The sequence below is a fragment of the Coenobita brevimanus genome, chromosome 18 (genome assembly GCF_032717465.1).
Source record: "Coenobita brevimanus isolate Jiangsu-jjx chromosome 18, ASM3271746v2, whole genome shotgun sequence".
Taxonomy (NCBI): domain Eukaryota; kingdom Metazoa; phylum Arthropoda; class Malacostraca; order Decapoda; family Coenobitidae; genus Coenobita; species Coenobita brevimanus.
The window spans coordinates 20127102-20154771 of NC_136971.1; the positions used below are offsets into that span (position 1 = coordinate 20127102).

Sequence of the window (27670 nt, forward strand, 5' to 3'; positions counted from 1 at the left end):
GGAGCACAGGTATCACTTTTATACATAAAGATGGAAGGGAAAGTTCCAAGGGAGCAGAATAAGTCGCTGACACCAACCAAGTGTTCTACACTGACATGCTTATTTGTAATTTTATCAAATTAAAAATAATAAATAATTAAAAATTACATACATAAAACATAATTAAGTATATATTTATGGATAAGAAAGAATCAGACACCGTATGGTAAGCTCAAGCGAGGAATGTCGTAGGATTAAGATCTTAAGAAGGATTAATAGGGTGTGGGGAGGGGATTATCAAGCATGGGCGTCCTAACCCTACTCCAGTCAACTCTCTCTCTCTCTCTCTCTCTCTCTCTCTCTCTCTCTCTCTCTCTCTCTCTTATTTAGCTATGCAAATTAATCATATACCTAGCCATACTTAACAGACAATTACGCATATACATAAAGCCATTAAACATATGCATGCCTATTATAGATACATGAAGACTGATTTATGTAACAATTTTACGAAACTACGTGTATAAATATGTACCCAGTCATATATACACATATGAATACAGCTACATACGTACCTACTTAAGCACCTACAAACTCATACATACATAAATAAGGGTAAATTTGCATAAACATAAATATACACAAATATATGTACAGTATAAACACATCTGAGTGTGAAATGGAGGGAGAGTAAGAAACTGTTTTGGAAGGAGGTAAAGAAAGTAAGGCAGTGTGAAAGGGGAAATAGTAGGGGAGTGAAAGATAGGAATAATAGATTGTTTGTGGAGAAGAGAGAGAAATTGAGGAGATGGAAGGAGCACTTTGAGGATTTGTTGAATGTAGAGAGTGAGAGCATTGTGAGTATAAGTGGTTGGGGAATGGCTGGGAGAAGAAGAGATGAGAGGAGGGAGGAAGAGATCAGTAGGGCGGAAGTAGTGGAAGTGATGAAGAAGATTAAGCTGGGAAAGGCCCCAGGAATTGATGGAGTGTGTGGTGAAATGCTTAGGTTTGGGGGTGAGATTGTTGTGGAGTGGATATGGAAGTTGTGTAGATTGGCTTGGGAAGAGGGAAGGGTTCCAGAGGACTGGAAATCAGGTATAATTGTTCCTCTGTACAAAGGAAAAGGGGAGAGAGAAGCATGTGGTAACCATAGGGGTATTTGCCTTCTTAGTGTGACTGGTAAAATATATGGTAGAATACTCATTGACAGGGTTAGGCATATGACAGAGGAGCTAGTTGGAGAAGAACAAGGGAGATTTAGGAAGGGAAAAGGGTGTATAGATCAGATATTTGTTCTAAGATGTTTAGTGGAGAAGTATCTAGAGAAGGGAAGGAAAGTGTATGCTGCCTTCATGGACTTGGAGAAAGCTTATGACAGAATAGATAGGTAAGGTATGTGGAAGGTATTAAGAATATATGGAGTGGAGGGGAAATTGTTGAGAGCTGTGAAGAGTATGTACGAGGGAGCTAGGGCTACGGTGCGAGTGGATGGTGAGCTGAGTGAGTTCTTTGATCTCAATGTGGGACTGAAACAGGGGTGTGTGATGTCTCCATGGCTGTTTAATATATATATGGATGGGGTTGTAAAGGAGATGCAAGGTAGGGCAGTGGATGTGGGGCTGGCCCTAATGAATGAGGGTGAGATTTGGAAGCTTCCGGTGTTGCTGTTTGCTGATGATACAGTATTGTTGGGTGAAGATGAATGGGAGTTGCAAGGTTTGGTGAATGAATTTGGGACAGTGTGTAGGAGGAGGAAGCTGAAAGTTAATGTAAACAAAAGTAAAGTTATGGTGTTTGAGAGGAATGAAGTCACAGAGTGTCCAGTGAGGTTGAATGGTGAGGATATGGAGAATGTGAGTGCATTCAAGTACTTGGGTAGTGTGATGAGTAAGGACGGAACTTTGGGGGATGAAGTACGTGCAAGGGTACAGCAGGGAAGAAAGGTTGTTGGTACACTGAAAGCAGTGATGAGAAATAGGGAGGTGAGTATGGAAGTAAGAAGTCACTGCATGATGGTATTGTGATCCCTACCCTGACGTATGGAAGCGAGGCGTGGACCTTGCAAGAGGGGAACAAGTCAAGAGTGAGAGCAGTGGAAATGAGTTACTTGAGAGGAGCATGTGGAGTGACGTGGAGGGACAGGTTGACGAATGAAGAAGTGAAGGAACGTTGCGGGGTAGATGTGGATGTGGTTGAAAAGATTAGGAGAAATACACTGAGGTGGTTTGGACATGTGGAGAGAATGGATAATGAAAGACTGACTAAGAGGGTGTATGTAGGTGAGGTGGAGGGAGGGAGAGGGAGGGGTAGACCGAGGATGAGGTGGAGGGATGGAGTTGAGAGGTATATGAGGGAGGGGGGGGTGAGTTGGGGGGAGGGTAGTCAAATGGTGGGCGACAGTGACTTGGAGGCGTTTTGTCTGCGGCCACCCTTTGCGGGATTAGGGCGTCGGGCTATAGATAGATAGATAGATAAACACATTCTGTACATGCAGAATACATATGCATACCTACCCGTACACAAATTCCGTCATCTACAAGTGTGTGCTTAACTCTGGGACTTCCCAGTTCCTCTTTCTGTATTAAAAAAAAAAAATACAGGTGTACTCCTCCACATCCTTCACTCTGCTCTCCCGAGAAGTTGTGAATACACGAAAACGCTGGGGATATTTCATGTTTCCTTTTTCCTTATGGATATTAGTATATCTATGAATCACGTGTTAATTGATTTGTTTTTCATATATATATATATATATATATATATATATATATATATATATATATATATATATATAGATATATATATAGATATATATATAGAGAGAGAGAGAGAGAGAGAGAGAGATAGTTAGATAGATATATGGATATATATATATAGATAGATAGATAGATAGTTAGATATATGTATATATATATATATATATATATATATATATATATATATATATATATATCATAATCATCATCATCCAGACCTCCTTTCCCACCCAAGGGCTTGACTTGACATCAATATCCACGACTTTACGATGGTGTGAGTTCATATAAAGGTGAATACTAATATAGCTCCTTAGTCGTACTGATCATTATTTACCCAGTACATGAGATTCTAGCAATGGCTATAATGGTTGGTATTCATGAAATATAAGCAGCTTTACGCATATTGTTTAAATAATAATAATTGAGACATATATCAACTATTATTTGTTTTTGAGATAGTGAAAAGTTTCTGCATATATTTGTTGAGAGGTGAGTCATAGATTCTTTGCCAAGATTGTTCCTTTACCCCTGCGATCTCTCTCCGTGGGAACCGCATTCTCTTTGAAGAAAATCTTATTTGTTTCTTGTAATACCTTTGCTGGTGACCAATGGGAGTAAGTGAATAAAAGTATATATGTGTAAAACCAATAAAACTTCATCCCTTGACGTATATAGCCAACACCACAAAACACTCGAACATCACAAAGTATTTTTGACCTCATTATTAGGCACGGGGCTCGCCTAAAATGAATGAGAAAAATTTGTACGCATTATTATAATGAAAAAACATCCATATGTGAGCTCTCCGATTTGCCCGCAAAATAAAACTGGAAATTGAAAATTCTGGCAGATGTAGTATTTGTGCCCTGTTTTGGGCTTAATGCAGCATCTATCAGGTTATAGGTGTCCACGCATCAAAGTGTGGTACATGCTAGAGCTAGCAGTCTTGTATATGTTATTTCATTTAAAAGAAGTGTGCCATTCTACTTGCTTGGTATTAATGCTCATTTTGAAATTCTAAGAAAAACCATGTAAGTAACAACTCTAGATTTACTTTACTGTAAACTTTCAATCCCTTTGTGAAGGTTCGCTTTCGCTTTAATAATTTCCGAGAAAACCCAGTTTTGGTGCCCAGTTTGGTGTGTGTGTGTGTGTGTGTGTGTGTGTGTGTGTGTGTGTGTGTGTGTGTGTGTGTGTGTGTGTGTGTGTGTGTGTGTGTGTGTGTGTGTGCTTTAGCAATGGTGGTGAATTTTAAGAAAAGCACTCAAGAAACGTTTCTTATTTTTTCTTCAGTATCCCAACGTTGTGAGTAAATTCCGCTGTAACTCCATTACTTTTAGAGGTAATGCAATATTGGTACTGTGATCTAACACCTTACTAATGCTTGATGGTTCCTCTGTGGTCAAAATGTATCACATCATTTCTAGGATCTAGAATTCACAGTGCCATGTGTTGTTGAAATGGATTAAATTATGCGCAAATGCTGAAACTTCTTGATGAAGAGCGTTCAGGGCGAGCCGAACCTGCTGCCTCATAACACTAGAGATAAACATTTTGGTACTGTTTCTTCCACTGTTTATATATATATATATATATATATATATATATATATATAGAGAGAGAGAGAGAGAGAGAGAGAGAGAGAGAGAGAGAGAGAGAGAGAGAGAGAGAGAGAGAGAGAGAGAGAGAGAGAGAGAGAGAGATGGATAGATAGATAGATTGATATATTTACACACGAAGTGCTACCCAAAAGTTCCCGAAATTTGACTGAAGAAGGAAAAAAAAATTACATATAGACGTAATCACCACCATCCCCTTCAGTGTTTAGTAATCTCCTCGGGCGTACATACTGTACATCGATCCCCGCGCTTCTTCCACAATCGGGAAAGCGTTCTGGAAGTCCTTGAGCTTCAGCTTATTGAGGACCTTCTGCGATTTTCTCCTGGATCTCTTCAATGGTGTCAAATCTTAGTCCTTTCAGCTAGATTCTCATTTTCGGAAAGAGGAAAGAATCACCGAGGGTCAAATGTGGTGAATACGGGGGAGGGGGACAACCAGCATTTTTTTTTTTTTTTTTAATGCCAAAAACTGCTGAACAACAAAGGCTGTGTGTTCGGGTGCGTTGTCATGGTGAAGTACCCATTTGTTTGTGCACCACTTGTCTGAACGTTATTGGCTCACTTCGCCACACAAAATGTGTCGACAAGTTCCATACGATAGGCTAACAATGTCACAAACATCGTGGGTTGTCCTCCTGCAATCTGTGAGGATGGTTGCACGAACTTTCCCCACACTGTCAGCAGCTGCATTGGTGGAAGGGTGACAAGAACGTGCATCATCATCTTTTAACGTTCGTCTGTTTTTTAAAAACATTTAAGCAGTCGTAGGTCTGTGTAACCCCCAAAACACTGTCACCAAATGTTTGTTTTAACACTATGAGTTTCCGTCGCGTTCTTCCCGAGTTTCACACAAAACTTGATGCACATAGGTTGCTCTTTCACATCCTCCATTTTTGAGATCACAGAATACACAAAGCAACCCAAACACAATGATCGATAAAACATACACACTAAGCAAACGCACCCACCCTGCACAACACCACATGAAACATTGACAAAGGTACATGCACTGCCAAGTAGAATCCACACCCCGTACGACAGATGGTTTCCTCCCTGCTTCTAAATTTCGCGAACTCTGGGGTAGCACCTTGTGTAAAAATATACATTTATATTTATATCTATATCTTTCTATCTATCTTTCTATCTATATCTATCTATCTATCTATAAAATATATTCTTACATCTTATGTAAATTATCTATCTTCGCAGCACGGAACTCTTCATTTCCAAGCATTTCACATCACAAAGATGTCCAATTAGCTTATAGTATTCTTGCTACTTTCAGATTTTAATATTATTTTTTTTCTTACTTCGAAAGACTTCTTGCGTTGAAGGCGTTAATGAAGGCTGTGTCTAACCGGTCAGATTAAATTAAGAATCGTAGCCCGTCAGTCTGATGACATAATTTAGATACTTTCTTACTCTCCAGAAGATTTGATTAAGATCGTGAAAGATTTCGAATTTGAGAAGGTAAATACGGTCTTCAGTTAACCTTTTAGTATAAGACGCTTTTCCTTAACTGAATAAAATCGTATAGAGATGTCAGGAAAAAAAAAAAACTTCCCAGTGAAGAAGCTAACAGTAAGTCATGTAGAGATGTAATAATAATAATAATAATAATAATAATAATAATAATAACAACCAGAACAATGTAACTGTCCCATGGACAAACGCTAGTCTCCACCTACTGTTTCTTAGTGACCTTGACCTCACTGAGGAGATTTGGATTTTTTTTTGTATCAGCGATGGTCCATGCCAGGACACATAACCTGGGCCCTTCAGACCCCTTGTGCAGTCTTCGGTTCTCTTGGAACCTTGGGAGACTCTTTGAGGTCGGAATAACAATAATTAGTTACGTACTTCTGTTCTGTAGCTACAATAAGGAAGATTTGCCTTGCTGTAAGGTATGTGTATTATAAACAAGATCTGAAGACCCTATTGTAACTTCTCGTGTAACCTCAACATGGGATCTAACAAGTTGTCGAAGGACGCATGTGTCTACTACTGTTTCTTTCAGTGACCTTGACCCCATTGGAGAGATTTGGATCTTTCTTCTATTAACAATGGTCCATGCCAGGACACATAACCTGGGTCCTTCAGATTCCTTGCACAGTCTCCGCCTCTCCTGGAATCGTTGCAAGACTCTGAGGCGAGAATAATAATACCAGCAAAAAAAACAGTATCCACCTATGTACAGTAGTGGGTGGAGACTGATGATCACTAGTTATCTATTTACTGTGTAGCCACAATAAGGAAGCTTCGCCATGGGTACATTTTACATTTGTCTCAATAACTGACAAACCGTATGCATAACTGTAACCATATTCCTTTCAGAGAATGAGAGGGACCACAGCTATATTTCTATAAAGTTACAGCTTTATGGCTTTTGTGGTTTTCTCCTAAACCTGTTACAAAGAAAACACTGAGCAGATTTGAATTAGGGACTTTATTCTCGGCTAAATGGCAAAATATTCAGCCATATTTCTCAGGAAACTTTTTTATCATAGGATTTTCAACCAGATAGCTGTATCTTAATTAGTTTCAGAGATATCTGCATTTGAAATAAGCAATTTTTGCAAAAAAAAAAAAAAAGAGCATAAAACTTTCAAAAATAGGTCAAGATCATTTATATTTGGCATAATTACTTGTGTTACCCTAGGGTGCCTTCCTGAAAAATACCATCAAGATCTAAGAAAAAAAAAAGTGCAAAGAAAAATAATACTTAAAATAATAAGCCTTGCCATATATACATAGCGAAGCTTAAAAACAATGTTTCACCATACAATATGACAAAGCTTAATAAAGACGCTCTTCAGTGAAAGGGTCAGAAGAACCTAATGTTCCATCATCTGCAGGTGAGAATGAGATGATGGTCCCAAAGACCCTGGAAATCTTGAAGAAACTGAGAAGCGAGAGCTCTGATGGCCTTTCCTCATCTGCTCCTGCCCATTACACCCTGTCAGGTTAGTGGTGTGTGTGTGTGTGTGTGTGTGTGTGTGTGTGTGTGTATGTGTGTGTGTGTGTGGAGGGGGTTCGTATATAAAAGCGTCCTATTAATTTACAGGAAAACTGGTCTCCATTAACTGTTACATTATTATCTCGTATTTTAAAGTATTATTTTTTAATATTATTATGAAGCCTTTGGTGGCTATACGAGATAAAGCAACATATGGGCAAGTAATTTTATACACAACTTACGTTTAGGAGAGGTTATAAATGCGGCCCCATGGAGCAACAGGGAGAGGGAGGGAGGAGTCGTATTCATAAAGACTCTACCAAGTCTTATGATGAATAAATCTCCTCACGAGTTATATATTGTTATGATTAATTTTGCGGATTCTTACATTTCACTCAATTATTCACTCTAGTTTTGTTGAGAAGCATTGGTTATGAAAGAAATATAAACAGTCGATTATTGTGTATCGCTTAACCATAAGAAAGTTTATGAATATGTCGCTAGGTGTTGGCAGACGGTAGTAGTGGGGGCAAGAAGTGCGTGTTGAGAGAGGGTTGAGTGGGACAGGGTACAGTGTGGGCGGGAAGTGGGGTAACGGTAGAGGGTCATCATCACCATCATGGGGCAGCAAACGCCGAGGGGTACATAGCCTCACTCACCCTCTGACTCCACCCACAAAAGTCCCTTCATGAAACTCTCCAGGCAGTGACTCTTTTCCACTATAAGTGTCTCTCAACATGAACAATCAACCTGCTCCAGTCATGAGTTTTGTGGTCTTCTCTTTTGTCTCGACCCCATTTTAACTTTCTCAGAGATCACCCTGTGGGCACGGTCAGCTTCAGAAAAACAGGCCACATTCCTATATAACTGGAGTTGGTGCTGAAGTATTATGTGGGTAACAAGGTCTAGTGAGATACTCTACAAGGTCTGATCATTTCTGGCTAAAAATAGGACCACACAGCACATAACGTCATGTGGTACCCGAGTCCCGCTCCATTAGGGTTAACGAGGTCAGGTTCCTCGGTTTTTCCTGACTTATCACTCCAAGACAGGATTATGGTGTGCTGTGCAGTTAACAGGTCCACATCGTCACAATGTAAAAGTAAGGAAAATGGAAGTATACATTTATATCATTTCCTGAAGCGTAAATAATTAACAAAAAAAAAAAAGTGAATTTATCTTTGTGATCTTAAAGATACTATTAATGTCAGCAGTTCAAGCGTCTGTTCATTGGTTAATTATCAATGAGGAGCGTGGTAAATCTGTAGCACTTCTTATTTTATATATATTTATATTTGCAAACTGCTTACACGATAAGCAGCCAGTTTCAATATGGAACAATTTCCGACACTGAAGAGATCAAAATTTGATTTAAAAGTTTACTGTTATAAATAATTAAAGTTGATTATAAAATTTTATAAAACAATAAGTGACGTTTGAAGTAAATGCAGGCATGTTTTATAGTGCATCATGCGGACATAGGTGTACAGACGTCAGCACAAATTCGCTGCAAGCCTGCTTATGTGATGTGGGTCGTTTTGTCTGGCAACGGTGTATGGGAACTAGTTGCCACACAGGCTTTTATACACTTTAAAGACGTGTTTGTAAGAATTAATACTATAAATCACCCAGAATACAATATTCTTTATATCTGATTAGCGTAAAAATGTGTAAAAGACGACAGATGAATGTCGTCGCGTGGTGAAACTCTGTTCTCTCCCTCGTATCCATCCCTTGTCCCTTCCCACCGTCCCCTCCTCCTTCCCTCTCCCGTTATCCTTCATCTCCACTCCTCTCTCTCTCCGTCCTGTCTACCTTATATCACCCACGACGCTAATCTACGTAATAAACCGCACTCTTCTCTATTTCTTGTCTATTCCTGTAACCTTTTTGCTCCTCAACATTCGACAGTTTCATGCCATGCAACAGGCTCTTTCTCCCAATCGTTACGCCACACATGATGCAGCAGTTCGAAACTTTAGTGTTTCTGATACTGCTTCGTGATTCAGTGAACAGTATGAGGAGAATGGGAACATTTTCCTAGGGAAGAGAGAGGGCGAGAAGTAGGAGTGGGCACAAATGTTTGTTTAATTTCGCCTACTGATATAATAGGCACAGACTTCCAGGCTCACTCAAACAAATACTAGCAAGGAATAGATCACAAAAACGAGACCTCAATGTTCCTGTAACTCCCGGCTGTTGGTAGTGACATAGGGTGGAGAACAGAAAGACAACTGGAGAAGAGTGGGAAGAAGACGAGGAGGGTAAGAATGGGACTAGAACAGGAAGGAATATTGATAATAAACCTTGGATATAGTTGGTAGTACTGCAAGCAACTGGGAATAAGGCAGACTGGGTTTAGAAAACAGTCAAGAGAGAATTGCGATGTGCCAATCGGGTTAATGCCGTGGATAAATGAATGAAGGTAGAGGGTGGGGAGAGGAGACAGTGGAGAGGCATGAAAGTGAGTGGGGGGGTGGGAGGGAGAGGGAGGGGCGGGGGGGACATCAGGAAGAGTAAGGGGGAGAGACGGGAAAGGAGCTTACACACTGTTATAATGAAGAATACCAGAGTATTACGCTCATACGTCGTTCCATAACATTGTCAACTCTTGCACTTTTTTACGCTAATCGATTACGGTATACTGAGAATTGTACTCTAGGCAGTCTCTGGTACCACTTTTGAAAAACACATCGTTAAAGTGTATAATAGTGTATATGGCAACTCATCCCTTTACACTGTTGCCAGACAAAAGGACTCGGATTACAGCGAATTTATGCTGACGACTCTACACCTTGGATGGTTGCTGTAGAGTATCTCATTAGACCTTGGGTGGATGTAGTGCAACATGTGGATGTAGGTGTACACTGGAGAAGGGTACTGCGTGACATCACAAAGTTGGGTGGGGAGGCAAAATGATCAGACCTGTTCTCACTGGACCTTGCTGGGTAATAGGCCTTGACTCAGTCTCACGCAGTGCTCACTCATTATGTACCCAGTCATAACTGCGATACCCCATGATCCTATGAAGGCACTTTGTACCAAAGGAGTCAATTCATTGCTTCAGGTCACTGTTTAGTGTCCATGTCTCAGAGCTATAGGGTAAGACAGGGAGCAGCAGTGCCTTGGAAATGCGAATTTTCGTCCTTCAACATAAATAACGGTCACGCCAGAAACCTGAATTGAGTGAATTCATAACCCCATAGGACAGATAGATGCAACGAGAAATCTCATTGTCTGATCTACTGTTGTTATTTACCACACTACCAAGGTAGGCAAATCTTTGCAAGGCTTCCACAGTCTCACCACATGCTTGAACAGCTCAACTGCTTCATCCAACAAATCATCAAAAGCCTGGACCTTGGTCTTGGCCCATGAGACCTTTAATCCCAGCGGCTTCCCATTCTCATGAAATTCCTCGAGGGCCTCAGTAGGATCTCCAGCAACTTCGGTAGGAAAACTGCATATCAACAAAGTCAAGGTCAGTAACTCTGAAAATGCCAATTGATACTCCACAATGACCTCTGCTCAGAGCCTGGCCAAGTACTACCAAGTCCATTTATATGTTGAAAAGCGTGGGAGGAAGGCCACATCCCTGTCTGCTCCAGTACTTAGTGGGAAGAAGTTGGATGTTCCTCCTCCACACCTGAAAACATTCTCAGTGTCTGAATACAGGCCAGCAATGTCGGAGTATCCATGTGGGGATTCTATGGAGTCTCAGGAATTCCACAGTACTTCCTGTTTTACTGAGTCAAACACTTTGAGATCAACAAAGGCTGCAAGTAAGACCTTGTTAATACTCCAAGTTGCATTCCACGAGAACTTGAAGAGTTCTTCTTGGGTGTGAATCTGGATTGCTCAGGCTTGTGAAACTTTAACCAATGGTCCTGGATACGCATCAGGAGAATGTGAACCCTTACCTGGCACGCGGATCACAATAGTACCATGACAGTCACTACAGACACGCTGATTTCCTTACTCTTTCCAGATAGTGGTGACCAAACCGCTTGTCTTGTCAAGAGGAATAATGCAAGTCTGCCAAATCACTTCCGTGACTGCATGTAATGCCCTGATCATGGTTTCATTCCCTTCTTTGATCAGTTACTCAGGGGATACCACACAAACCAATTTACCGATTTTCAACCTATCCACTGCCTTCTTGATTTCCCCTCGAGAAGGACGGTATCATCAATTGTTGGGAGGGAAGTCAGTGGTTGTATACCAGCCAATGGAAGCTCTCCACTGGGAGGTTCAGCCATACAGAGCTGCTCAAAGCATTCATCCCAATGAGCCCCATACTTACTTGCCTTTGACAAGGGTTGTTCATTTGCTATTCAAACAGTTAATCTGAGAGGCAGGTCTGAAGTAGAACTTCTGCAGGGCTCAGCAAGCAGGACTCAGCAAGCCCCAGGCTTCTACGCTTCTCATGATGTAACACAGGATTAGATGATGAATGATGAATGGATAAAGCTTTTCTTACAATTTTTTGCTTTGGTCATCGACTTTCCTTGTTCCCTGCATGCTAATCCTATCCACGTGTTTTCACTTGATACCTGGGAACCAAGTAATGCTTATTACATATCCGTGCATTATCAGCATTGATCTTGTCTTTTCTTCCACATTAACGAAATCATTTCTGGCGAAGTTCTCATTTCCGGGGAAGCAATAAAGGGAAATTCCATCTTTTTGCATGTGTGATGAGCACCCAAAATCAGCTAAATTATTAGGCATATTTCAAGCAAAACAGAGAATTAATGATACCAAATTGGTATGACCCTTACTGACTGAAAACCTACTCTCAACCTAAGTCGGTCCCTGGAGTGGGTCCCTCTGAAGTCATGTGCGCAGCTGTACCTATTTTCACCCGCGAGTGAGTACACCAACTCTTCTTTACACCAGTAAAGTGCCCTTTGTGAGTGCATTACGGACGAGTGAGCATTTGTACATACACCTATAATCATAGTTTCATCTTGGTGTGAACTTTAAACATTTCTGGTGAGGCAGTTGAACAATAAAAGAAAAATAATTGAACTAAAACATTTACTTTCGTTTTTTTTCTCTCAAGTTTTCTCTCTGGATGTGCATATAACCAGAAGCCGTGGCATTTATCACACATGCAGTGTTCAGTTCTCTGCACTCGACTTGCTGTGTCAATAAACTGCGTTGGTAAGAGCTTGGCTATTGATGGAATGATAAAACTCAGAAATGGGGCCATTACCCTCGTTGATTTCGCCCAGTGAACATTGAAAAAACGATCATATAAAATTATGAGGATTATATACGATACTTATTTGTTAGAATTCATGCAAGAAAACGTACTGTTACAATAGGAAATCTGTTTTAATTCAATTTCAAATGAAGCATGTCAGTTGAAGCCCTTGGTATATTCCCTTGAAATACTGGGATTCCAAGGGGTTTCTTTGGTCTCATGAGTAAGTATATAGCTAAAAAAATATATTGAATGTATCTACTACCTACTGAAAGAATCTCTTCACTATCTCACATAGTAGGAAAGTCATTAGCTTCTGAAAATATTTGTGGTTGGGCCATGTCACATCGGGCTGCTGATTCCTCAGCTGAACGTAAACATTGCTTCGCTCGCTCGTAACCTTGATCGTCATCATCATTTATGACGCCATGCTCTCGTCTGAGAATCCACCGGCAAGATACAGCCACGGCAGAATCCCCACTTGACAGGTCTTTCCTTACATCCTGTTCTCATTCTTTAACACTCTTACTCTTGTTTCTCACTAGCCAGTGTTTTGCTTCACCCTCTTCTTCCATACCACATGATCTTCCTCTAGCAACATTTCCCACGATTTCAAATTCAGTTACTTTCTTTGGCATCATATCTGCATGACATGCCTTCTTTGCAAATGTCCATACCATGGCATTATGTTTGCTGTGTTTCCTAATCAGGATATAACTTCTGCCACCCTTCATTCTATTCAAAAGCCTTCAAACATCCCTCTCTTACTGACCCAACAGTAAATCGGCGCCGCCGATTGGCTCTCGATGAGGCCAACACAAATGATGTTAGATTTTTCTAAAATATTGTCTCATAGCATTTTCTTATGTGTCACGTCCCCGTCCCACACTGCCACGGGCTTCAACAGCAGTAGTACACTATAGGAAAGACGTTGCCCAGTGAGTTGTTCTTCCTATGGTCAGCCTTTCGGTGTACAGCACACAAGAACAACTCAGGCGTCGTAAATAAACACTGGCTTCTTAAGTTCACTGTCTTTATTTTCCAAATAATTACACTTAATGCTTTCCAACTTCACTTCACTATTTTCACAGGTACCGAAGATATACAAACTTCACTAACTGCAATTACACTTACTGCTTGCCAACAACACTTCACAGTTTTCACAAGTACCAATGATATACAAACTGCACTAACGCTGAACTACACTCAGACTGAACAGAAAACTGGCTGAAATTGATCTAGACTCTTCCTGATCCTTATATAAACTTCCAATATTCTAGAGTGTTCTACGCTTCTCCACTGTTCTCGTGTATTCTCGAGAGAGCAACGGTTACAGCAGTTACCAACTCAGAAGCATCAAAAACATAGCAGAATTTACTTACATTACATAAATTACATAGCATACAAACTTAAATTACATAATTTAACAAACAATCGAATGAATAAAACGTCATAGAGAAAAAGAGCACAAAGTTAATGCATAACTTTACAAAATACCTCTGCTCACAAACAGCATGCTAACTGGCAACATTGACACGTAGCGAAGGAAAAAAATACAGGAAGTACGGAGAACTCTCTAGGCTACCTGACTAACAAATCTCCCTTCTTAACATGTGCCTGAATATAAAGCAATTAATTGCTGATTAGAAAATAAAGAATATCACTGAACTGTTCTCATGTTACGTCAAAGGACCTCAGAGTTGTGTATAACATAAATGTCTATCTATCTATCTATTGCCAGACGCCTCAATCCAGTTCGGGGTGGCCACAAACAAGTCGCCTCCACGTCGCTCTGTCCCCCTCTGTTTCACTGCCTTGCTCCCAACTCACATCCCCCTCTCTCAGATACCTCTCCACCCCATCCTTCCATCTCATTCTCGGCCTCTCCCTCCCTCTTCCCCCCTCCACATTACTCACATACACTCTCTTCGTCAGTCTTTCGCCCTCCATCCTCTCCTCATGGCCAAACCACCTCAGTGTATTCCTCCTAACGCTTCCTATCACATCCACATCCACACAACAACGATCCTTTATATCCTCATTCGTCAGCCTGTCTCTCCATGTGACTCCACAGGCTCCTCTTAAATAACTCATTTCCACTGCTCTCACTCTTGACTCGTGTTCTTCCAACAACGTCCAAGCTTCACTAACATACGTTAGGGCTGGTATCACAATACTGTCATGTAGTAACTTTTTCACTTCCATGCTCACTTCCTTGCTTCTTATCACTGCTTATAAAGAGCCAGCAACCTTTCTTCCCTGCTGTACCCTTTCAAGCACTTCACCCTCCAAACCTCCATCCTTACTGATCACACTGCTCAAGTACTTAAACGTACTCACATTTTCCAATTCCTCACCATCCAATCTCGCTGCACATTCACTGACTTCACCTCTCTCAAAGACCATCACTTTACTCTTCCCTACATTCACCTTTAGATTCCGTTTCTTACACACTCTCCCAAACTCATCCACCAAACCTTGCAGCTCTTCTTCGTCTTCACTCAACAACACAGTATCATCTGCAAACAACAGTACAGGGAGTTTCCAAACACTACCCTCTCTCACCAGGGCCACTCCAACATCCACTACCCTACCTTGTACCTCTTTTATTACCCCATCCATGTACAGATTGAACAACCATGGAGACATGATACATCCCTGTTTCAACCCAACCTTCAAAGAGAAAAATTCACTCAGTTCACCATCCACACGCACTACAGCCTTAGCACCATCATACATACTCTTCACAGCATTCAACAACTTCCCATCTACTCAATATATTCTTAATACTTTCCACAATCCTTGTCTATCCACCCTGTCATATGCTTTCTCCAAATCCATGAAAGCCGCATACAACTTCTTTCCCTTCTCTAGAAACTTTTCCACTAAAGATCTAAGAATGAATATCTGATCTACACAACCTCTTCCCTTCCTAAAGCCTCCCTGTTCTTCTCCAACTAATTCCTCTGTTCTTTCTCTAACTCTGTCAGTAAGTATCCTACCATACACTTTTCCTATTATACTAAGAAGACAAATGCCCCAATGATTACCACACACTTCTTTTTCCCCTTTTCCTTTGTACAAGGGAATAATTATACCTGACTTCTAATCCTCCGGGACTCTACCTTCCCCCCAGGCCAATCTGCACATTTTCCACATCCATTCTACTACTATCTCTCCCCCATGCTTCAGCATTTCACCACACACTCCATCAATTCCTGGGGCTTTCCCCAATTTAACTTTCTTCATTGGTTCCACAATTTCTATCCTACTGATTTCTTCCTGTCTTCTCACCTCCCTCCTTCTCCCAGCCATTCCCCAGCCGCTTATACTTGCATTACTTCCATCCTCTATGTTCAGCAATTCCTTAAAGTGTTCTCTCCATCTGCTCACTTTTTCTCCCTTCTCCACTAGTAATCTACCATTTTTATCTTTCACTCCCCTGCTAACTTCACTTCCACCCTGTCTTACTCTTTTCACCTCTTTCCAGAACACTTTCTTACAGTCCCTCCACTTTGCACTCAAGTTCCCTCCAAATTCCTCATCCGCTCTCTTCTTACTCTCTCTTACTTATCTTTTCACCTCTCATTTTCTTTCTACATATGACTCTCTCTTCCGCCTCTCAACTTCTTCCACACTCTTATTTCTCATCCATTCATTGTATGCTTTCTTCTTTTGTGCCACAGCCTGTCTCACCTCTTCATTCCACCACGCTGTTCCTTGCACACCCCTCCGTCTTCTCTTCATCCCACACACCACATCACATGCTGTACATATTTCTTCTGTAAATATCCTGGACACACCTTCCACGTCCCCCATCTGCTCCAATTCATATTTGCCCAATCGTTCCTCCACTTGTCTCACGTACTCTGCCTTTTTCTCATCCTCTTGTAACCTTTCCACTCTTCTTACAAATACTCCTTCTTCCCGTCCTTCCCTTCTTCTTTTTCTCCATTCTAATTGGACCTTGATTCTGGCCACCTCCAAGTCGTGGTCAGAATGTCCACTCCCCCAACATCTGTAAGCTCTTGCATCCATTACACATTTTCGCATCCTTTCATCCACACACACTTAATCAATCATTGCCTTCCTTTCATTCAGTTCACCACTCACCCTTCTCATCACTCGCCATGTATACCTGTGGATCATTTTGTGCCTGAAGAGGGTATTGGCTATCACCAACCCCCCTCCCAGCACAAATGTCCACTAAAGCACCGCCATTCTCATCTATCTCAGCAGGCACACCCCACTCACCAACTATTCCATCCACCTTCACATTCCCTACTTTACCATTCATATCACCGATCAAACACACTCTCTCATTCCTTCCAAACTTTCCCATGCACACTTCCACATTTGTCCAGAACTCTTCTCTCACTCTGCTTGCACGATCTTGCGTTGGCGCATACACACACACAATCGCTCACATTTGAAGTCCAACTTTCACTCTTACCCACACAATCCTTGACCCAACTGATCCATACTGTCTTATGCTCTTCTTCCATCTTTTACTCACAACTATACATACTCTTTCTTTTGCCCTCTCATTCTCACCTACTCCTACACATATACCCCATCCATACTCCCATTCTCTCACACTCTAACCTCCCCATTTCGTTTCAGTTATTCCACATACATCAACTTTCACACCCTCAAGCACCTGGACAATTTCTCTCTCTTTCATCTCATCATTTGCTCCCCTTACATTCCAAGTTCCAATTACCATGTCCTTTGTCCGGTCCTTGGTCGTCATCTTTTGGTCAGTCCTTGTCCGAGGCTTATTGTTTGACTTTTTAGTTAGTTGTTTTCCGGGGAGGGACACTAACCCTCCGCCGTAAATATGCTGAGTACCGTATAATTGGCAACAATCATTTGCTTGAAAACAAACTTGCACGAGTGACTCCTCTCTGTCCTTCTCCCACTATCATCTCTGTCTGTCTGTCTGTCTGTCTGTCTCTCTCTCTCTCTCTCTCTCTCTCTCTCTCTCTCTCTTTAGAATTCAAATAAATAGCCAGAAAATGTTTGCTTATTTAAATGGTATGGAGCGAGGATTGCATAAAGAATGTGAATACATTTAAGGAGTGAGAAATATGATCAAACTGATCTAAAAGGTGTTTTTGCAAAAGGAGAGTAAGTTATATGTATCAGTAAGTTTGAGATAGGCCTTATAAGAGAAATGAGATATATATATATATTTTCTGCTAAACATGATAGAAATGGTAACAAAGTTAACATAATGCACAAAAGCATATTCCATTTTTTCTGCCTTTCCACTATGACACACCAATCTTATACCACCTTCGATATATCGTCATGGCTGCAAAAACGCTACCAGTGAGTCTTATTGTATTCATTTCTCACATCAAAGAGGTAATCTCAGATTTTCATCATAGTGCCATTCCTCACAAATCAGTAAGCCATTCCTGCTATTCGTTTAAAATCTACTGAGAGAGAGAGAGAGAGAGAGAGAGAGAGAGAGAGAGAGGGCGTAATGATAATAGGGTAAGGGATAGAGAGGAGGCGTGCATGCTTCTCTTTCTAGTCGACGAGTGTTACCATCACTGTATAGTATCTTTGGTTTGTTTATGCTAAACATTTTTTTTTTTCCATGCATCACAAGATCTTTGTAATAATAATCTTTATTTTTTTTTTATAATCATTTGCTGTATATCCTGGGACATAAGAATCATAAGAAGAAAATACTAATAGACAATATTCTGAAATATCTAGCTTCTTTGTGGTGATGGCCAATCAGCACCCGCAATTCACAACGCATATACAAGCTGTTTACATGGGCAGTATGCATGAACCATCTACTCAACTTAGGCCTGGGACTTGTGTGTGTGTATATATATATATATATATATATATATATATATATATATATGGAGCCTATGTGGTGAAGTGTGCGTTTTTGTACACTGAAGAACTAGGGTTCGCGCCCCACCAGGGTAATAAACTTTGGGAGTGTTCTTCCGACCACGTACAGCTTTGGCATACATAAGGGGTGCTGTGGTCGAACCAGTGTTGCATACTATAAAGTATGCTTGCACCCAGTCGGATTTTGAGGGCCGATTACACTTTGTTCACAGACTACACACACATCCAAAGCCACTCCAACACTACAATTACACTTACAAGCACTTCTCACCCTACACACAATCTCTACTAGACAGCCTAAGCCACCTGGTATCGTCCCCACTTCGGTCGGGATAGGCCGGTCCTGCAGTGGACACTCAAACGGCTGATGATATATATATATATATATATATATATATATATATATATATATATATATATATATATATATATATATATATATATATGCTCCTCATCAAGCAACGATTGATGGCTATATCTATCTATCTATCTATCTATCTATCTATCTATCTATCTATATATATATATATATATATATATATATATATATAAAGTAATTTCTACAGTGTACAACTTAAATCGTTCTCCATCACTGATTTCTCAGGTTTCATGTTATGAGAGAATTGGCATTACCAGTTAGTCAAAGATTCGTCTTTCCCTCTCGTCTGTCCTACCCTTCAAAACACAGTCAAAAATTTCCAAGTTACTTTTGACCCTACAAATGAACACCTGAACCTCGCACTCCATTTTTCCATGTTTTCACCCAACAGCTCCCATATCTTTAACACTATCAACCTCTTCATTCACCTTATCTCTCACTTGTACTGTGCAGTTCTTCTCCTTCCTCTGTCTAGCCTATACTGTTGGTCAAAATTTATTTCAGTCTTTCCTTTGTGTAAACCATTACATAGAACAGCGGAGAGACTGACTGTCAGTGAATGGGTTTAAAAACATTGACAAAGGAACAGATAGGTAGATACAAAGTGATGGATGTTTGTGTATATTTGCCGTCAGTGTACAGCCAGATTTTTTTTTTTTTTTACCCGGCAAAACATTAAAAAAAAAAAAAAAAAGACAGTGGTAGACGTCTACAAGGAACATGTTTTGGGAAGGGTGGTTCCAGCGAAAACACTACTTACAGGGGTGCCCCGTATTGTGTGTTACTATAACCATGACAAGAGCCAGTGGAGTGGGTATTATAGGTGGATGGGTGGTGCAGGTGGGATAATGGTCGGGGTGGGTGGGTACTGTGATGAGAGGGTGATGTAGGTGATGTAGGGTGGGGATGGTGGGTGGGCAGCGTGGGTACGGTACGTGGGCATTGGAGATGGCTAGGAAATGTAACTGGGAGAGTAGTGTACGTAGTAGTAGTGATGATAATGGTAGTTATGGCTATTGTCATGATAGTGGTACTGAGAATATTGGTAGCAATGACATTGGCAATGATGTTACTGGGGTGCCATATTGGGGGGGAATGGGGGATGTGGGGCTGGGCTAACGCTGGATACCTCTGCTGTTATATATATATATATATATATATATATATATATATATATATATATATATATATATATATATATATATATATATATATATATATATATATATATATATCGTTTCATTTTTAAAGGCTCCAACATGCTTGCATGTGTCGGCCTTGGTCACCTAATGGCGGCTCTCCACGCTGCACGATCCATTGCAGCCTCCCTGTTCAGTCCCTTAACCCTAAGGTCACACTTAATGACCTCGTCCCATGCCTTTATAACACTTCTCACCTTCCTCACCCAATTATCATCCCCCATCCTCTCCACACGTCCAAACCACCTCAATCTACCTCTCCTCATCACAACAGCAATACACTCCAGTCCCATCCTACCTCTCAACTCTTCCATTGTAAACCCAGCCCCTCCAGGCCTTGGACGCAGGGACGCACTGCACATCCACCTAATCATTGTCATTTCTGTACGTCTGAGCCGGCGAATATCTTCCTCCTTCACTGCCCAGGTCTCACTGCCATACAGCATTATACTCCTAACACATGCTGCATACAAAGACCTCTTAGCACGTAGGGAGAGCCCTCTCAATGTCAGGAGAGGCAAGAGCTCCCTGAACTTCTTCCAACCACTTCTCACCCTAGCCACAGAGCTAGCTCCAGCCCCACCTCCAGCACACAACATGTCTCCCAAATAAAAAAAACTCTTCCACACACTCAAGAGATTCACCAGCAAGTTCAATCCTTTCACGTCTGACAATCTCCACCTGCTCACCCCGGCACGCCGTACACATAAAATCAGCATTATCTCGCAGTCTACCTTTGATACCACTACATCTCTTATGCACCCATGTACCACACACACCGCACAAGATGGAATTACTTCCCACGCCCTTGTGGCAAACTGCACATGGCCACTCTCCCTCGTCTTTGACAGTACCGCCACCAACCCTAGATATCATCACTTTTGTTTTATCTGCATTTACCCTTAAACCCTTTTGCCCCATAGCATCTCTCCACTTCCTAAACCTTTCCTCCGCCTCCCTTTCGTTCTCTGCAATCAACACCAAATCATCAGCATACAACATCTCCCACGGGAGTCCATTTCTAAAGTCACGTGAGAGGGCTTCAAGTACCATGATAAACAACATGGGACTCAAAACTGACCCCTGATGCACACCAACATTCACGAAAAACTCATTACTCAAATCTCCATTCACTCTCGCCTGGGTGTGAGCACCCACATACATGGCAATAACCTCCCTAACCAGCCACTCCTCCAAGCCAAGCTTTCTCATTGCCCACTTCACCACCTCTCTAAGGACTCTGTCAAAGGCCTTTTCCAAATCAACAAAAACAAAATAAAGATCCCTTCTCCTATTTTTCCTGAAGCTGTCGAACAATGAATATGTCATCAGTGGTCCCCCTACCTGGCATAAACCCAAACTGCATCTCATCAATATTCACTCTTTCTCTAATCATACCTTCTAAAACTCTCTCCATTATCTTCATTATCTGATCTAAAAGCTTTATACCTCTATAATTTCCTCTTTCCAGGGCATCACCCTTCCCTTTATGCACATTTACAATTACACTCTTCAGCCAATCATATGGGACAACACACTCATAAATAATCCTATTTATCAGGTCAGTGACTAAACTCACCCCTATATCGCCTGAGGCCTTCAATATTTCGGCAGTCAACCCAGACACCTGCTGCCTTCCCCACCCTCATCCTGCCTATTGCCTCACTCACAGTAGCAGTATCAATCAAAGGTCAAGGGCCAGACACTGGATCTGCTGGCTCCAAACCTTCCCTGTCCCAGTCAAACTCCTCATTCAACAACCGGTTATAATGCTCTGTCCATGCATCTTTAATATCCACACTGTTCACCACTACCCTTCCTTCATCATTCTTCACACACTGCTCACCTATAATATCCCGATTATCCCTCTTCACCTGAAATGCCACCCTAAATATATTTTTCCTTTCACCATGATTTAGGTTATCATATATATATATATATATATATATATATATATATATATATATATATATATATATATATATATATATATATATATATATATATATAATTATATATATATATATATATATATATATATATATATATATATATATATATTATATATTATTATAAAGAGACAGAGAGAGAGAGATACGGTACATATCTATATCTGTATCCATATCTATATCTATCTATCTATCTATATTGCCAGACGCCCTAATCCCGTACGGGGAGGCCACAAACAAATCGCCTTCATGTCTCCCTGTCCGTCATTTCACTGCCCTGCTCCCAACTCACACCCCCCTCTCTCATACACCTCTCCACTCCATCCCTCCATCTCACCCTTGGCCTCCTTCTCCCCCTCTCCCCCTCCACCTCAGTCACATACACTCTCCTCGTTAGTTTCTCACTTCATCCTCTCCAGATGGCCAAACCACCTCAGTGTGTTTCTCCTAACGTTTCCTATCACATCCACATCCACACCACAATGATCCTTCACTTCCTCATTTGTCAATCTGTCTCTCCATGTGACTCCACATGCTCCTCTCAAAAAACTCATTTCTACTGCTCTCACTCTTGACTTCTGTTCCTCCAGCAAGGTCCAAACTTCATTCCATACGTTAGAGCTGGTATCACTATACTGTCATGTAGTAACTTTTTCACTTCCATACTCACTTCCCTGTTTCTTATCACTGCTTTCAAGGAACCAGCAACCTTTCTTCCTTGTTGAACCCTTTCAAGCATTTCACCCTCTAAACTTCCATCCTTACTCATCACACTACCCAAGTACTTAAACGCACTCACATTTTCCATTTCCTCCTCACCCAACCTCATTGTACGATCACTGACTTCACCTCTCTCGAAGACCATAAGTTTACTCTTCCCTACACTCACCTTTAGATTCTGTTTCTTACATACTCTCTCAAACTCATCCACCAAGCCTTGTATCTCTCCTTCGTCTTCACTTAACAAAGTATCATCTGCAAACAAAAGTACAGGGAGTTTCCAAACACTGTCCTCTCTCATTATGGCCGCTCCAACATCCACTGCCTCACCATGCATCTCTTTTATAAACCTATCCATACACAGATTAAACAACCATGGAGACATGACACTCCCTGTTTCAATCCAACCTTCAAATAGAAAAATTCACTCAGTTCGCTACCCACACGCACTGCAGCCTTAGCACCCTCATACATACTTTTCACGGCATTCAACAACTTCTCATCAACTCCATGTAATCTTAATACTTCCTACAATCCTTGTCTATCCACCCTGTCATATGCTTTCTCCAAATCCATGAGGGCCGCATACAACTTCTGTGTGTTTGTGTGTGTGTGTATATATATATATATATATATATATATATATATATATATATATATATATATATATATATATATATATATATATATATATATATATATATATATATATATATATGTACATATATATACCGGTATATATAAAGAAAGAGAGAGAGAGAGAGAGAGAGAGATGCGGTATATAGATACATATACCGGTGTATATATATATATATATATATATATATATATATATATATATATATATATATATATATATATATATATATATATATCATCACCTTCATCATCAACCATTGCAAATCCACTGCTGAGCAAAGGCCTCCCTGAACCTTTTCCACGAATTCCTTGACTAAGTCAATATCTGCCACGTTTTACCTGCAAACTTTTCTATTTCATCTCTCCAACTCTTGTCTGGCCTTTTTCTGCTGGCTTACAGTCTCTTGGAGTCCAGTTAGTCAGCCTCTTGCTGCATCGGTTATCCCTGATTCTTTGCTACATGACCTGCCCACCTCCATTTCTGTTCTTTTGTAACTTCTGTTGTCTTTGACTTCAGCCTGCTCTCTCACCCAAGTTGATCTTTTTCTGTCTGTTAAAGATATTCCCAACACTGACCTTTCCATTGCTCTCTCTCTTATTTTTTTTTTAATAATAGAACGGAGGAAGGAAAAACAAATGAGTAAAAAAAAAATAATCCATACACCAGATTACTGGTGTCCTCTGTTCATAAAATATCTGTAACAGACTTGAACAGTTGTGGGTTGAAATTTGGAGGGAAACAACTCTGGGGAAGCGAGTTCCAGAGAGATGCAGTTCGGGGAATGAAAGAATTCTGATAGGCAGAAGTTCTGCAATATGGCTGAGTGACATTCCAGTCATGAGCGCTGCCAGCTTCCCGTGTAGCACGAGGGAAGACATGGAGAGGTGGCATCATGGACGCAACTTCGTCTGAGCATTTGCCAAAAAAATATCTGTAAAATAGTGCAAGGGAGACAACATTCCTTCTTACTTGCAGGGAAGGTAGTTTATATGTAATGGCAGGGTTGTTAATGATTCTAACAGCTTTGTTCTGAATTTTGTCTAGTTGTTTTAATACAACCTCTCCACAACCATTCCACAAGGGTGAGCAATATTCAAGCTGAGAGTGCACATGACTCTTATAAATTATAGCTAACTGCTCATCGGCGAAGAAGTTACGGACTCTGTACAATAATCCAAGTTTCTTTGAGGCGGTTTTAGCAAGTGATCTGACATGAGAGGTCCAGCTGAGGGCACTGTTAAGTGAGATGCCAAGAATTTCAATACTTTTGGAGATGGGAATATTAGTGGCACTGAAGGTAATGTACTAATCTGGCAATATCTGTCTATTAGTAAACTGTATATATTTAGTTTTACTAGCATTAAAAGAGACAAGGTTGTTTTGTCCCCATTCACTGATTGTAGATAGATCTTGATTTATGGAGATGGCTGTATTGAGTTGAGAGGTGGAGATATTAAACTTTGTAAATGGATGTCTGAGTGTGAATGAACTATGTAGTGTTGAGTCATCTGTATATGAGTGAATGGGATTGTGGATGACAGATAAGAGATCATTAATATGAACCAGAAATATGGTTCGTGCCAGAACTGATCCCTGCGGCACACCGGCGTTAATTGAGTAGAAATTGGAATATACATCATCTACTTTTACTCTTATTTTCCTGTCACTAAGATATGAAGAAATCAAAGGAACAAAAGACATTAGTCCATAGCAAGGGAGTTTAGACAGCAGGGAACGGTGCCATACTCTGTCGAAAGCTTTAGAGATATCAAGAGCTACCGAATGAGTTTCTCCAAAAAGATCAATTGATCGATGAATGGTATGAGTTAAGGGATTAAGTATGTCAATGGTGGATCTTTTGTGGCGAAAACCATATTGTCTATCACTAATTAAGTTGTTGGATTCAAGATGTTTAACAATGTGCTTATTAATTAAAGTTTCAAATACCTTACCAAGAGAAGATGTGACAGCTATTGGTCTGTAATTGGAGGGGTCAGACGAACTTCCTTTCTTCGGAACTGGGTGGATATTGGCTTCTTTTCATGAATTTGGGAATAAAGAAGTATGTATGCACAGTCTGAATCATTTCGCTAGGACAGAGGCAAATTCAGAGGAACACTTTTTCAAAACAATTGGCGGAATTCCATCTGGGCCTGGAGCTTTGTTGGTAGGTAAATTGTCTAGGATGGATTTTATGTATCTTGTCTGTATTTTAAGTGGGGCAATTTCGGGAGAATCAAGTTCCAGTACTGGGACATTCTGGCTGGCATCGTCAATGGTAGAGTTTCTGGCAAAAGTACTGGTAAAGATATCTGCTTTCCCAAGTGGGTCATTTGTAATGTTGCCATCTGAAGATTTTAGTGGGGGAATGGAAGATGACTTGTTAAAGTTATTATTGAAAGAATTAAGAGTTGAACAGAATATTCTATTGTCATTAGGGTTGTTAAGTAGTTTTGATGCTTGCTTTTGAAGAAAGTTTAATTTAGATAGATTTAAAAAGCCTTTTGCATGATTTCTAGCAATTTCAAATTGGGAGAGTGATTCAGATGTTTTGATTTTAAGTAAGAGTTATATGCTAATGACTTTTGGGCTGTTGCTCTTGCACAGTTGCCATCAAACGATTTTGCAGAGTTCGATCTTTTAATGAACTGTTGACTTGGTATGAATAAATCCATACCAGCTAGTATTAAGTCGCAAATGTGGGACTGGGTAGAATTGGGACCACTAGAGAAGGAAGACTATCATGGAATGTCAGCAAAATAATTTCTAAATCCATCCCAGTCTGCCCTATCAAAGTGCCATCGGGTCACCCTGACAGGTTCAGAACGAGGAGATGTGGGAGGGTTAACTAATGAGGCTTTGATGAGATTGTGGTCAGAGGATCCAAGTGGTGACAGTACCTCTATCCTGTATTGATCTGAATTATTTGTCAAGAATAAATCCAAGAGATGGGCATTATGGTCAGGATTATCAGGTATTCTGGTTGGTTGCTTTACCAACTGGGTGAGATTAAACGATTCCACAAACAGCTCGCACTCTAGACCAGCGTCGTCAGTCCAGGCAGAATGCAATAACCATTCAACACTGTGTATGTTAAAATCACCCAAAATGGTAATTTCGGTGCCTAGGGCAAGGTTAAGGTTACTCAACTGAGTGGATATGGAATCAAATACACTGGGTTCCGAAGAAGCAATGGGTGAACGATAAACTACACAAATATATTTGGTAATGTTTTGACAATTTAATTTATATAATGAGTAATCAAAATTGTGTGAAGTGAAGTTTAAAATAGTGTCAACTGCATATTGGGATTTGATATAACAACAGGTGCCGCCCTTGTTACGGAAGTTTGTAAGGAGATGGTAACCAGGAAAACAAAATGGATATATATCGGTAGAGGGTGAGATTTGTGGTTCTGTGAGGAAAAGGGCCAAAGGGGATATGGACTAAAGGAAAAAATGAACTGAGTTTAAATTTGTGGTAAGGCCACGGATGTTGATAAAGAATAAGGCCACACTGTCACTTCTTCGCTGACGAGCTTCCCGGAAATAGCAACAGTCGCTGCCGGCACAGTCGCTTGATGGCGACCGGGAGGACCCTGTGCCGCCAGCCCTACCCTGCCTGTGGTGGCAATCCGAGGTACCACCTCATTTGATAGTAAGAGAAAGGATTACTTAATTTTCATCGATTTTGTCAGTTTCCAGGCTTCACAATCGTACGTCATAGCTGTGATTATATATTCGCTATATACTTTTCGCTTCATACATATTAGCAAGCTACTTTCCTTGATGAATCTGTTTACCGAAAGATTTCCATCCCATAGTTTAGTATTTGCCCCAAGTAATTGTACTCTTCGACTTCTTCAGAAATTTCTTTGCTTATTTTGATGACGCTCTTTGGTGTATTTGGATTAACATTAGTTTTACTCCGGTTCATCTTTAGCCCTACTTTGAGGCTTTCTCTGTTCAGGGCATTTAACATTTATTTCAATGTCTCTGCTGTTTCCAATATTATAACTATGTCATTTGCAAATCTTAAACGGTTTAGATTTTCTCCATCTATGTTTACTCCTTTGTTCTCCCAGTTAAGCTTTCTGAAAATACTTTCTAGTCATACTGAATATAATTTTGGTGAAACTGTATCCCCCTAACGAACGCTTTTTCCATCTTATTATTTTCCAGAGTCTTTAGTAATTGAACTGTAGCAATTCCCTCTTTATATATGTTTTCAAGCAGTTTTACGGTGTTCTCATTTACTCCTTGTTCCCACAATGAATTGCCTTGTGATCCACTGAGACGAAAGCCTTTTCGCAATTAACAAAACCTAAGCGCAGTGGTTTATTATTTTCTGAAGTTTTCTCCGTTAGCTGATTCATTGTGTGTAG

The 27670-nt window shown here is 40.5% G+C and overlaps 1 protein-coding gene across 1 annotated transcript in view; it reads left to right on the plus strand.

Moving 5' to 3' along the window:
* Positions 1–27670, plus strand: part of LOC145391508 (uncharacterized) — a 208150-nt gene that overhangs the window by 146332 nt on the left and 34148 nt on the right. Inside the window, exon 4 of the mRNA XM_080266136.1 lies at positions 7210–7317. Coding sequence (XP_080122262.1) covers positions 7210–7317 — 108 coding nt within the window. The remainder of the gene's footprint in view (positions 1–7209; positions 7318–27670) is intronic.